The sequence below is a fragment of the Canis lupus genome, chromosome 12 (assembly GCF_048164855.1).
Source record: "Canis lupus baileyi chromosome 12, mCanLup2.hap1, whole genome shotgun sequence".
In the NCBI taxonomy this organism is placed as follows: Eukaryota; Metazoa; Chordata; class Mammalia; order Carnivora; family Canidae; genus Canis; species Canis lupus.
The window spans coordinates 39,570,631-39,584,982 of NC_132849.1; the positions used below are offsets into that span (position 1 = coordinate 39,570,631).

The 14,352-nt window shown below is 40.6% G+C and overlaps 1 protein-coding gene across 4 annotated transcripts in view; it reads right to left on the minus strand.

The window, feature by feature from the left end:
- SPAST (spastin) overlaps positions 1 to 11,053 on the minus strand; it is a 54,916-nt gene extending 43,863 nt beyond the window's left edge. For 2 of the 4 annotated variants that reach the window (XM_072770602.1, XM_072770601.1), the window contains exon 1: positions 10,346 to 11,053. In XM_072770602.1, the coding sequence (XP_072626703.1) occupies positions 10,346 to 10,784 (439 nt within the window). In that variant the 5' untranslated portion in view covers positions 10,785 to 11,053. The remainder of the gene's footprint in view (positions 1 to 10,345) is intronic. The other 2 variants (XM_072770600.1, XM_072770599.1) reach the window with 1 other exon arrangement.
- Positions 11,054 to 14,352: the final 3,299 nt, after the last annotated feature.

Sequence of the window (14,352 nt, forward strand, 5' to 3'; positions counted from 1 at the left end):
GTGAAACATCACAGAATCTGACAAGCATATACTGAGCAAAAAAGGCCATATACAAAATGAACACATACTGTATGATTTCATTTGTAAAGCTGAAGATCAGGCAAAACGGATTTATAGTGTTAGAATTAGGATTTGTAGATACCTTTGCCAAGGATGGAGAAAGGTAGTAAGTGGAAGAGAGCATGACAAAGGCAGGCTTCTGGAATAATATTCTATCTCTTGACCTGGTGGGGTTTCAAACTGCTTTGTTCCTTTTGAAAATTCATTAAGCAATATAGTAACTGTGCACTTTATGTATAATTTAATCAAAGTTTACCTAAAAACTCAAAAAACAAAAAACAGAAGGGGAAGATAAAGTATATGGAAATGGAAAGAGTTCCAATACATTAAGGAAAATAGTTACAGATCAGTTTGTATGTAACATTTTTCCCCTCTCATAAATATATAGGCAGACAAAGTCAGGTAACTTATTAGTAATCATCTCCCTAGGATAAGATTAAAGAGGACTTTTACTTTCTATATTTGTTCATGATTTTAATTTTTTAAAAAGATTTATGTATTTTAGAGACAGAATGAGTACTTATACAAGAGGCAGAAAGAGTGAGTGAGAAATCTCAAGCAGACTCCGTGCTGAGCACAAAGCCACAGAGCCCAACCCAGGGCTCAATCCAATCCCAATATCATGACGTGAGCTTGATAAGGGTTGAACACTTAATCAACTGAACCACCAGGCGCCCCCATTATTTTAATTTTTGAGTATGTGCTATTGTATAAGCAACAGAAATACTAATGATACCTATCTTTAAGTAGAGGTAAGTATAATAGACTAAGTTATGAATTATCTACTGCATCTTTTCATTCAGATAGTTAATAGTACCACACTGCCATGAGAAGGGTCAAAAGAGTAGTTTGGGGTGGAGAGAAGTTACGTGTTTTAAGTTACAAAATGTGGACTTAAGTCCTTGCTCATCATTTAATAGCTAGCAGTATGACTTTGAGAAAGTCAGTTAATCTCTTTGAACTTTAGTCTCCTGACCTAAAAACAAGATGACATTTCTTTTACCTAACCCTGAATTGTGGCAAAAATCAAATGAAATAGGGTATGTGACAATACTTTAAACAATAAAGAGGCATATAAACAGTACTTCTACTATCTTTATCATACTTACTACATTTGTTTGCTAATTTAAATCATTCTACTCCTAAACTGCATGCACAGTTCTATGTTTGTGATTTTTCCTCATTTAAGTTCTATAAAACCACTGCTTTTACTTATCTAGTCCTTCTTAAGTATTTACCTACAAATAATTCCAGAGAATATATTCATTTTCCTACAAAATTTTCTGCTAGCAACTTGCAAGTGTCACTATTAGCAGAATAACAGGTATCTTTAAAAATCCTACAATGGGGCACCTGGGTGGCTCAGTTGGTTAAGAATCTGCCTTTGGCTCAGGTCATGATCCTGGGGTCCTGTGATTGAGCCCCACGTCAGGCTCCCTGCTCAGTGGGTAATCTGCTTCTCCTCCCTCTGTCCCTCCTCCTGTTCATGCTCATTCTCTCTCAAATAAATATAATCTTTAAAAAAAATCCTATAATAGATTTTACTGTGTGCTAAACCCAAATAAACCAAAGGGATCATAAAGCATCAGCGAATAGCCCCCAGATTAATTCTCTCATAGTTCACTATTATAGAAAGGATATTTTCTACTGTGTTTTAACTCAGCAAAAAGGTCACATTTGCGTTTACTTTCCAACATCAAAGTGTATTTCTGAAATAAAGACTTACTATCTCATTTAATTGGGAAGGTTCTAAATCCCATGTAAAGAAATCATTTCAGTTTTGGACATTTTCTTTAAACCTTAAGAATATCAATTAATTTATCTTCCTTAAAGTTTTTTGTATTTACTATAGGTAGTAGGTAATTTTAATTTTCTTCTATGTATTTTCTCTATTTTCCAAATTCTCTGAGAGGCTTGCATTACTTTCATATATGAGTACAAAATTATTACTTTTATCTCTTTTACAATAAAAAACTAGGATACTAGGTGAGCTTAGGGGGAGACTTCCATCTGTTTTTATCCTGAACGAAGGGTCACAATTAGCAAAAAATATTTTTATATTATTCTAGATAATTATCCTTCTTCTTCAAATTTCATTTACACTGCTGTAAGTATACCTAAAAAGGGTAACAGAAATCAAGTATCAAGGTTTAGCAGTATTCTAATCTAACTTCCAGGGGTTATAGTCTTAAAGGGATTGTTGAATTAATAACACTAGTCCCATTTTCTGAAGACCTACTATGTGCAGGCACTGAGTATTTTACAAACATTGACTCAGTGTAGTAAGTAACTTGCCCAAGATCTTGAATAGTCAGAATTCAAATATCATTTTGGATACTAGGCACCACAATTTAAAAAGGATAAAATTAGACTCTCAAAGCTGAGAAAGAGAAAAGCAGTCCCTGACATCCAGGAGCTGGCCTAGTACTATCAGAAAGGCATTGGTATAACTAGGGGCTGACCTGGCATTACTGCTAGGCCTGGTGTTCTGTTGAACATAAACAATCTCACAGAATATCAAAATCGGATAAGGTCACTCTGTAATATCGTGATGGATCAAGACAAAAAAAAAAAAAAAGACCACTCCAACATCATGTCTAAACACAAACAAAACATGAATATATAGATTTTAAAGATTTTATTTATTTATTCATGAGACACAGAGAGAGAGGCAGAGACACAGGCAGATGGAGAAGAAGGCTTGCTGCATGGAGCCTGATGTGGGACTCAATCCTGGGACTCCGGGATCACGCCCTGAGCTGAAGGTAGATGCTCAACCACTGAGCTACCCAGATGTCTCAATCAAAACATGAATATTGTCCAAGCCATGAAATACCAAGTATCTCCTCTTCAGACTAATGAGTGCTTCTCAATCAATTATAGCTTTAGACTCATTCTAGTCTTCCCTCTCTCTAGATCACATTTAAGATACTTATTCATAGAATACCCCCACTTCATGACAGCACCCAATGCAGAGTAAAACCGATTCCTTAAATCCTCCTCAAAAATCACCTAATACAAGGCCAATCCTATAAGATATTTCCAGCACCCTTATCCTGAGATGCCACTGTTACCATAGTGTGCATTCTCCCTGCTTCAATAATAAATCCCTCCCCCCCAAAAAATAATAATAAATTCCACTTGCTCTGGGGCACCTGGGTGGCTCCAGGGTTTGAATGTCTGCCTTCGGCTCAGGTTATGATCCTGGGATCAGGTTCTGCATCAGGGTCCCTGCAGGGAGCCTGCTTCTCCCTCTGCCTGTGTCTCTGCCTCTCTCTCATGAATACATAAAATCTTAAAAAAAAAAAAAAAATCCCACTTGTTCAACTACAGGTGTGTATGTTCTAGTGACAGTTGACTGAAAGACATTGACAAAGACCACTTAAGAATAGCAGTTAATTCTCTCCTCTATTATAGCATAAAATATTTGCAGACGAGCTGGATTATATACGTGAATACATGAATAAGTTTAGCATGTCTATCCTATACCTTCATAGCTGTAAAACATGGTCTCTAGGGTAATCATAGATTTTAATTATTTTTCTTTCCTCATCTACTAGAGTGAACTGCTGAGATGTGTGTTCCAAGTTTTATTCTATAGGATGTCTAGTGTGAGTAAAGAGGGAAAAAAAATGCTACAATAGCACATTAATATGTGTGCTGGTATTATATAGCTCAAGGAGCATTATAGGTCAAAAAAGAGGAAAACTAGTAGAAAAATAGAGAATCTATACTTTGCCAGAAGTCAAAAAGCCAACTACTACTGAGTGGTGCAGAAGAACTATGATAGTGAAAAAGAGGCAGGAAGGGTTAGAGAAGATCCTTTATCAAATAATTTAATATCCATTTACTGATTGCCTATTTCTTAACTGTCACCAGGATGATGAACAATAATCTTAGGAATCTAGTTACCTGTTTGTGGGGTTTAACTGTAGTCTACATTAGGAAAATATAAATCGTTCACCATACACAAAGATAAACTCAAAATGGATGAAAGATCTAAATGTGAGACAAGATTCCATCAAAATCCTAGAGAAGAACACAGGCAACACCCTTTTTGAACTCGGCCATAGTAACTTCTTGCAAGATACATCCACGAAGGCAAAAGAAACAAAAGCAAAAATGAACTATTGGGACTTCATCAAGATAAGAAGCTTTTGCACAGCAAAGGATACAGTCAACAAAACTCAAAGACAACCTACAGAATGGGAGAGGATATTTGCAAATGACATATCAGATAAAGGGCTAGTTTCCAAGATCTATAAAGAACTTATCAAACTCAACACCAAAGAAACAAACAATCCAATCATGAAATGGGCAAAAGACATGAAGAGAAATCTCACAGAGGAAGACATAGACATGGCCAACATGCACATGAGAAAATGCTCTGCATCACTTGCCATCAGGGAAATACAAATCAAAACCACAATGAGATACCACCTCACACCAGTGAGAATGGGGAAAATTAACAAGGCAGGAAACAACAAATGTTGGAGAGGATGCAGAGAAAAGGGAACCCTCTTACACTGTTGGTGGGAATGTGAACTGGTGCAGCCACTCTGGAAAACTGTGTGGAGGTTCCTCAAACAGTTAAAAATAGACCTGCCCTACGACCCAGCAATTGCACTGTTGGGGATTTACCCCAAAGATACAAATGCAATGAAACGCCGGGACACCTGCACCCCGATGTTTCTAGCAGCAATGGCCACGATAGCCAAACTGTGGAAGGAGCCTCGGTGTCCAAAGAAAGATGAATGGATAAAGAAGATGTGGTTTATGTATACAATGGAATATTACTCAGCTATTAGAAATGACAAATACCCACCATTTGCTTCAACGTGGATGGAACTGGAGGGTATTATGCTGAGTGAAGTAAGCCAGTCGGAGAAGGACAAACATTATATGGTCTCATTCATTTGGGGAATATAAATAATAGTGAAAGGGAATATAAGGGAAGGGGGAAGAAATGTGTGGGAAATATCAGAAAGGGAGACAGAACGTAAAGACTGCTAACTCTGGGAAACGAACTAGGGGTGGTAGAAGGGGAGGAGGGCGGGGGGTGGGAGTGAATGGGTGATGGGCACTGGGGGTTATTCTGTATGTTAGTAAATTGAACACCAATAAAAAATAAATAAAAAAAAAAAGGAAAAATATAAATCGCAATTAAAAAAAAAACAGCTAAAACAGAGCAAGGGATAAAGTTCCTAACAGTGGTTGCCTTTTGTCTCTTTAATGTAAATGCCACTAAATATTCTTGAAGAGAAATGAGAAATAAAAGGTACTGTTATTCTTTTGGAAAAGAGAGACATCACATGGAAAAGAGTGATATCATCCATCAGAATTCTTTCCTTGCTGTAATCATTAGCAGAATCATTAGGCCCAAGAAAACTGTCTGAAATCAATCCTTTAAAATGATGACCGGTTTTTAGGGTTAAAAGAAAGTATACCAAATCTGACTTTTTAAATGTATTATTGATTTATTTGAGATAGAGTGAGAGACAATATGTGTACCAGCGGGGGCTGGGAGGGGTACAAGGTGAAGCAGGCTCATCAATGAGCAGGGAGGCCAATGTGGGGCTCAATCCCAAAACCCTGGGATCACGACCTGAGCCAAAGGCAGACACTCAACCAACTGAGCCACACAGGTGCCCCTGAATCTGACATTTGTGACCTCTATTCTCTATCCTCACCTTCTGAAAATCTAGTTAGGCAAGGGATCTTGTGTTTTAAATAGGGCAAGGTTGAATTACACGTGAACACAAAATTATATGACAATTTTTTAAAAGCCTAATGTTTTAAATACAAACTGACTAGGAATAAATATAAAAGGATTCTATTTAGACAATTTCTGTCCTTGATGCCAGGTTCTTCAGCCCTACAATATCCTGAGAAACCAGCTCTCTCTCTTTCATACAACATACTGGGCCCTTACTGTCAAGTTCTACATACTCCTGGTAATCAAACCACACCTAGAAAACCTGCACCACTGTATTACCCAAGAGATCTCAGGCTTGTCTTATTGCAGGAGCCATGCCAAACATGTTAGGTCATGTTCTGGTTAATCCAAAGACCCACTATAACAACCTCCTCTTTTCCCCCAAGTATTCCAAGGGGCCCAGTATTAGCATTACAAAACAGAGAACCTGCTTAGTATGAAGCAAAAAGTATAAAATTATGAGTGGTATAATTTTCCGTTCACTTAAACTCTGTTCCTGGCTCTGCTAATTTGAGTTCACTCTTTAAATTTCAGTTTCTCCATACACATAATGGATATAAAAAGTTATCAGTTTTCCAAGGATGTTCAACAATTAAAGAAAACATCCAAAAAATTACTTAACTCTTTGAAAAAAAATGAGATACATAATATACATGAAAACATACATCACATAGCAAATGCTGTCTTATTTCAATGGAGAGTAAGTTTTTCTACAGTAGCATCTAGAATGAAGAGAGCTGTGCAAATAAACTAGTATCCAGTAATTGCTTGTTTTAATGAATAGAACTCGAATATCCCTACATTAGGTAAATAGAATTTGCTGTGTTATCATTCTCTACTTCAAATAGTTTGGTTTCGGACAAATTTAAGCCTTTATGAAAATTCAGTATCAAGGCCACCTAGAGAGCTCAGTTAGTTAAGTAGCTGCCTTTGGCTCAAGATCCTGGGATCCTGGGATTCAGCAGCATCAGCATAGGGGCTCCCTGCTCAGTGGGGAGCCTGCTTCCCTCTCTCCATTTGCCACTCCCCCTGCTCACACTCTCTCAAATAAAATCTTATAAAAAAAAAAAAAGAAAATTCAGTATCAAAACTGAGTATACCATAAGAATAAAATACAAAATAAACAGTTATCCTATAAGCCACGTTTATACACTACTTTATTGAAATAAGATTTAATTTGGCCTTTATTACTTCAAGGCAACAAATGTTTTAATTATTTAACACCACAACAGTATGAAATATCCCACTTCACTTGATGAAATAAGGGGGCTCTCAGTGTATTCAGAAGTCAAGTCAAGTTGCTAAGGGAATGGTAGTGCATGATCTTACTGGCCCCTTGATGGTTTAGCACAAAGTTAGAAAACTTTAAGACTACTTTAAAGACAATTATTTCTATTCGTTCATATATATCTTGACGCAGTGCGAAAGGAGAATAAAATTCTCTTATTCTTCTACATTGTCAATAATGGCTGAGAGATAAACTCTAAATATGAACTCTTGCAACTATTGGATTAAGGCTAAAGTACAAAAATTGGAATATTCTAAAGGAAAAATATGAGATAGAAAAGAAGACAATATAAATCTAGCTTTAATTCATTTTTAAAATAAAATGAATCTTTAATTAGTTTCAGCATATAACACCTCAGCTGTAAAACTCATTCTAAAAATTATCATAATTCCAATGTCTACTTTAGAAGCTAAAGTATACATAAAGCAAATAACTTTGAAAAGAAACATCAGTAGAAAGAGGTTGAAGTATGTGGTCCATGGATTGCTGAAAATATTTATATTTTTAAAATATTTTATTTATTTTTAAGATTTCTTTATTTATTCATTCATGAGAGACACAGAGAGAGAGAGAGAGAGAGAGAGAGAGAGAGAGGAAGAGATACAAGCAGAGGGAGAAGCAGGCTCCACGCAGGGAACCCAATGTGGCACTTGATCCCGGGACTCCAGGATCACGCTCTGAGCCAAAGGCAGACGCTACACCACTGAGCCACCCAGGCATCCCTTAAAAAATATTTTAGAGGAATTAAATATAATAGATGTAGGCATATATGTGATACTCTAAGATAAGTCATAAGTATGAAACCCAAGGCCTGAATTATACTTTTTTATTTATCTATTCATTTGTCAGAGACAGAGAGACAGGGAGAGTGGGTGCTCACAAGCAAGGGGAGCAGCAAGCTCCCTGCTGAGCAAGGAGCCTGATGTGGGACTTGATCCCAGGACCCTGGGATCATGGCCTGAGCTAAAGGCAGACACTTAACCTAGGGACACCTAGGTGTTCCCTGAATTCTACTTTTGTCATTTATCTCTAATTACAGAACTGATTTCTCCTTAAATCTCAGAGCCTTGGGTCTTTTTTTAAATACCTTTTAATACTGTGGTTTTCCTTGCCCTCTCTTATCTCACCTCCGAACTGCCATCATTCAGTGTTAAATAAAATTTCCTTGTGTTTTCTTGCATTCTCTTCCTTAAATATTACAATGAACCTATCTTAAACATAAACCCTTTATTCCAAAACATCTTTTGATTTAGATCAATAAACTTCTGAGGACTCTACTGTAATTGGATAGTGCAATAAAACAGTGCTTCTCTAGGAAGGGATGATGGTACTCTTCTTCATCCTCACCAAGGATCCTTGGATGTTCTAAGAGGTGGTACAGAACGAAGCAGGCAACAAAACACTTCCTTCCACAAACACATGGTATTCTTTTCTTGCCTTTTTTTTTTTTAAATAAACATTTTATTTATTTATTCAAGACAGACAGACAGACAGACATAGGCAGAAGGAGAAGCCAGCTCCATTTAGGGAGCCTGATGTGGGACTCCAACCCCACCCCCCACACACACTCCAGGATCACAACCTGAGCCAAAGGCAGATGCTCAACCACTGAGCCCACGTGGTATTCTTTTCTTAAATAGAACTCCTTCCTGGAATTCTTTTTTTTAATAAGGATTTTATTTTTCTTTTAAGTAATCTCCGGGATGCCTGGGATCGAGTCCCGTATCGGGCTCCTTGTGGAGAGCCTCCTTTTCTCTCTGCCTGTGTCTCTGCCTCTCTCTCTCTGTGTGTGTCTCTCATGAATAAATAAATAAAATCTTTTAAAAAATAATGAAAGTAAAAAAACATAAAATAAAATAATGAAAGTAATCTCCACACACAACATGGGGCTTGAACTCAAAACCCCCAGATCAAGCGTTGCATGCTCCACTGAGTCATGCATGTGTCCCTTCCAGAACTCTCTTAACCTCCCCTGTCCTTACAATTAAAACCATGAATGCTTGCCTCTTTCCTTATATCATACTTCTCAGTCCTAAGTTCCACAAAGGAAACAGGTTTCCAAAAAGCAAGCTCTAGAACAGTTTCTGCAGTTGACAGTAATGAGAGATACTACAAATGAACTGCAGACTGCTTTTTTTTTTTTTTTTTTCTAATTGACAATGCAAGTTGTATCACACCTCAACTAGGTGTGTTACAAAAATGTTCTTTGGTAGTTACAGGAAAAAGAAAATCTCAGCATACTGGAGGCAGGGATGAAAGGAGGGATTTTCAAAATGTTAAGACTCCTTCTAACTTCAGTTCTCATCTTCCATTAAAAAAATGTTCATTAGCAATTAGCATAGGTTTGGATTGACCTGCTTTAATCTTTTGAGCCTCAGTTTGTTCATCCGTAAAATGCTGAAACCAACAGTACCTTCACCTCACAGGGTAACTGCGCGGATTAAATAGGTAACACACAAAGCTAACAGTAGAGTGTGGTGCACTGAGTGACTTAAAAACGTTAGTTTAAAAGAAATCTGAAGGATATGGTATTCTTGCCTTCATTCAGAAACATAAATCTTAAAAAATAAACCTACAAATCCTTGTTTCAAAGTTTATTGTGAAATGCTATATTTTTCCTGTTCATTTATCTAACATTTCGATTTAAGAAACTTGGGAGGCTCCCTCGGTATACTGATTTAGATGAAAGCACATCTAACGGGCAAAAGTTTCATGTTCAAAGAGAACTTTATAAAGAAAACACCTAGGAGTCCTATTGATAAAACGACAGTCATGAAACTTAAAAAAAATAATAATAATAATAATGCCCATTTTAGCTGTAATCATATGCAGCTGTTCCTTTCAAAATTAAGTCACCGTTTGTTCTTTTTTTTTTTTTTTTTTCTTTTTTTCCTGACACTACAGTAGTCTGCTTTCGTGAAAAGCCTCCAAGACACAGCTTCTCCGACCCCAAACCCTTCTGGGAGCCACACAGCGTCTCCAGCGCTGGAAGGGTCACTCTAGGGCAACTGTCACTGTCAGTAGCACGACCGGCCGCCTCCGGGGGACTCCGGGGGACTCGGGTCGTGCAGAAGTGGAGGGGAAGGCTGGTGTCTGAAGCCAGGTGGCCAGCGAGGGCGCCTGAAAGGGAAGAGGTCTGGCCGAGACCTGGGGAGGAGGACGAGGGTCTGGCCGGTGGGGCCGCCTCCCGGGGGGGGGGGGGCGTCAATTCCGGGGATGCACGCCCGCGCCCGCAGGAGGGGACGCAGGTGTCGCCCCGCCCCCCGCCCCCCCGCACTTACCTTTCTCGTCCTCATCGATGCGCAGGGCAACGGAGATGTACTCGAAGGCCTGCTTGTGGAAGGCTCGGACGCGCTCGGCCTCCCCGCCCGGCACCGGCGCGGGGGGCGAGGCCGAGGCCGGCGCCGGCGCGGCCCGGGAGCTCCTCTTGGCAGCCATGAGGGCGCGGGAGAAGCGCTGGCAGAGCCACACGAAGAGGAGCCCCAGGTGGAAGGCGACCAGACGCAGCAGCGCGAAGCCTAGGAACAGCGGGTAGGAGAAGTAGTACAGGTTCCGCTTATGCGGAGACTCGGGCGGGGGGGCCGGCCTGGGGGCGGGACGCGCGGGCGCCAGGCAGGGGGGCGGAGGCCTGGGAGGCACCGGGCTGCTGCCGCTGCTGCCGCTGCTGCCGCCGCCGCCGCCGGAGCCTTTCTTCTTCCCTCGTCCACCCGGAGAACTCATTCACAGCTCCCACTGCCGCCGCCGCCATAACCCGCCTCCCGCAGACCGACGGCGACCAAGGACGGCGGCGGCCACTGGGACGGCGAGGGCCACAGACGCCCGCGCGCCCGCCGGTCCCAGGAGCTCGGCACCTCCACGCGCTGCCCGCCGGCCCCGCCCCTTTCTCCTCGCTCGGCCAGGAGCACAACCCCTTTCCTCCTCCTGCGGTCGGCGGCTCCTGCCCCTCCCGCTCTGCGTCCCCTCAGCCTCCTGGTAGCTCCGAGCGGTGGCCGCGCACGCGCACGCGCACGCCTGCCCATGGCTTTCGCCGGCGCGCGCGCGCACGCCGCCCTCTTTGTTGACCGAGCTCCTACTGCGCGTGTGCGGCTCGCGCCCCTCGCGCCCCTTCGCTGCGGAACTACAGTTCCCAACGTCCAGTTCGGCTACGTGGTCCTCGGGATCCGTCGCTCTACGGGTAGCGGCGTCGCCGGGAGCCGCTCGGCAGAGGGGACCTCGGCCACCCGCTCTCGGCGGGGACAGCTGCGCCTTGGGGTCGCGCTTGCCTGGTTCTCAGGGCTCCCGGCTCGCGGTGTCATCGCTCTTACAGTCCATTCACCATTTTCTGCCCGTCTCCCGCAAAGGATGATTCATCTGACTTCCATCTCCTGAAGTAATGGGTACCATGAAAATAATTTCGATCGTCTATCAAGAGGAAAATGATTAAACGGATTTTGGAACGACCATATGGAACTGCGTGGAGCATTTAAAAAGAACGAGGCGGATCTACATGTACTAATAAAGAAAGGCGTCCTCGAGATATTAAGTGAAAACAGAATATTACAAACCAGTGTGATCTCCTACTTTGTATGAAAAAGAGTAAATGGAAAGAAAAAAAGTCACCAGTACCAATCTGGGGATTGTTATCCGACAGGGAAGCAATTGGAGACACAACGTTAAGATCGCCGAAGACAAAAATATTAGCTCAGTGGAATGAAGTGAATGCTTCTACACGTTTATTTAGTACAGGTTTAGAGGCCCATTTTGAAGAATTAATTCGTTTGAATAGGGGCATTCCTAGGTTTTGCACAGTAAACATCCCACAGTTTACTGAAGAATCCAAAATGGGCCTCATTTTTTTTTGTTTGTTTGTTTGTTTGTTTTTGTTTTTAGCCTACTGGCTGTCCCTTCCTTTGGGGAACTACCACTCACCTCTGCTGCCTCTGTGTCAATGAGCTGTGAGCACTGAACCCAATCTCGCAGATCCCGGAGGTGGAAACATGAGGTTAATATACTCTCCAAGAAACTGGAATTTTGGATGGACACAAACACACATACACACAGACACACTCAGTAGGAACTGAGTGCTCTAAGGAGCTATCAGTTCATCTCATTAAGATCCCCAGCGCTGCCAGGTTCCTGGACTGGTCACTTGATAGTGTAACCTATCCAATAAACTATTCAGTTCTGTTTCTCTATTTCTATTTCTCTCCCTTTCTCCATCTACCGACCTTTTTTTCCCCCTCTCTCTTCTTTTTACTTAGTTAACCATCGCTTTTTGTTCCCTAAAACTAGAATCCTAACTGACATAAAGTTCCCATTGTTTACAGAGTGAGGTTTGCAAATGCTTCATGCCAGCTTCTGATAATCGCCATATTCTGGCCACGACTTTATCTAATTTTTCCCCACCACTACTTCTCTGCAAACATAAGTTATTGCGAAAATGACCTACCCCTCCTCCAAATGCTCCCCACCCCCTTTCCTGCCTCTGGGTTTCTGTCAATTCTTCCTTCTGATAATGTCCTCTCTGTTTCACATCTGATTAATTTCAATTCCTGAGTTCTCTCTTTTGAATCCCATAGTACTTTTTGTTCTTGTTATGTGAAATCTGTATTTATATATATGTCATGTAAACAAGATGTATATAACTTATATGTATAAAGAAAAATGATGAAACAGCATCTGGTTTAAGAGAAAGTAAATGTAACCTGTTCCTTGAAGCACTTTGTGAGCTCCTTCCTAATCTCAATCTCATTTCTCCCTCCCTAGAGGAAGCCACTGTCCTGAATTTTGTACTCATTGTTCCTTTGCTTTTCATTTTAGTTTTGCAATGTACATGTGCCATATATTTCTAAACAATAAATTGTATAGTTTTGCCTGGTTTTACCTTATGCAAATGCAACATGTATTCTTAATTAGCTTTTTTCTGCTCGATAGTCAAGTGTTTGCAGTAACTCCTTGTTGATTTGTATAGCTATAGTACATTTATTTTAACTGCTATGTAGTATTCTACTACTTGAATTTAAAACAATTTATTTTACCATTCTACTGTTGGTGGATATTTAGTTTGGTGCCAGTTTTGTTTTTGTTTTTCCTTAAATAACTATTTAATTTCACCAGGACACATTCAAAGTAGAGCGGCTCTGGAGTCACACTGGTTGCATTTAAATCCCTGCTCTACCATTTTCTCTGATCTTGGACTATGGAGTGACTCAGCTTTCACATCTATTACATAATAGCAGAGTAGTAGGTAGTGCCTGGAGTAAAGTTACTGCTCGGTATTTTTCGATTGAAGAATGGTTCTCTCACGTATACACATATACTATAATCCACTAAAATGAGTTGCTATCAAATTTCCAAGCATTTGTTGCTCTTTCCTAGGACCACAGTTATCCTCAGGTCATTTTTCTTTCCCTTTATTTTATTTATTTATTTATTTTCTTTCCCTTTAGAATTGCTTCTCCTCCTACTTCCAATGTCAAAATCCTTCATGGCTTAACTGTAATGTTATTTTCTTTGGGAGGAGGGCAGCAGAGCAAGGTTTACTGAATGATAGCAAAGCAATAGTACAAAGTTCCCAAAGTGGGAGGGGACCCGCGAGGGTTGCCCTGTAATGTTTCTTCTGGATAAATCCTTCCATTATCGCCACCTGCAGAAATGATCCAGTCTTTTAATTCTTATGATGATTTGGTTTTGTTACTCTCTGGCTCTTGTTAATATATATTGCCTTGTGTGATAATATGTATTGCCTTGTGTGATAGTTATTTAAATACCTTATCTCCGGACACTTGGGTGGCTCAGAGGTTGAGCGTCTGCCTTTGGCTCAGGGCGTGATCCTGGAGTCCAGGATAAATACTTTATCTCATCCTGATATAGATTATAAACTTATTTCAAGGCAGTAGCCAAACTTCACACATTTTGGCTTACTTTCTGCATCTAGCCTGATGTCTTACTTATGGTACTCCATAAGTATTAATAATTTGAAAATCAATTCAAACAAGTGATTGTTGCAGATATCTGTTACTATGTAATAAACCACTCCAAAAACTTACGGGTTTAAGATTATAGCCATTTATTTACTCATGATTCTGTGAGTCAGCAATTTGATCTGGGTTTACCAGGCAGTTCTAGTGGCCTTGCCTGGGGTCATTCATGTAGATGTTAGTCATCTGACGGCTTGATTGGGCCCGTGTGGCCTAAAACTATCCTCCCTCACATTATCCAGATGGTGGTGGTGGCCATTGGCTGGGCCATATGTCTCCAGCAGGATATTCCAGACTTCTTTACGTAGCATCTGGCTTCCAAGAGACCA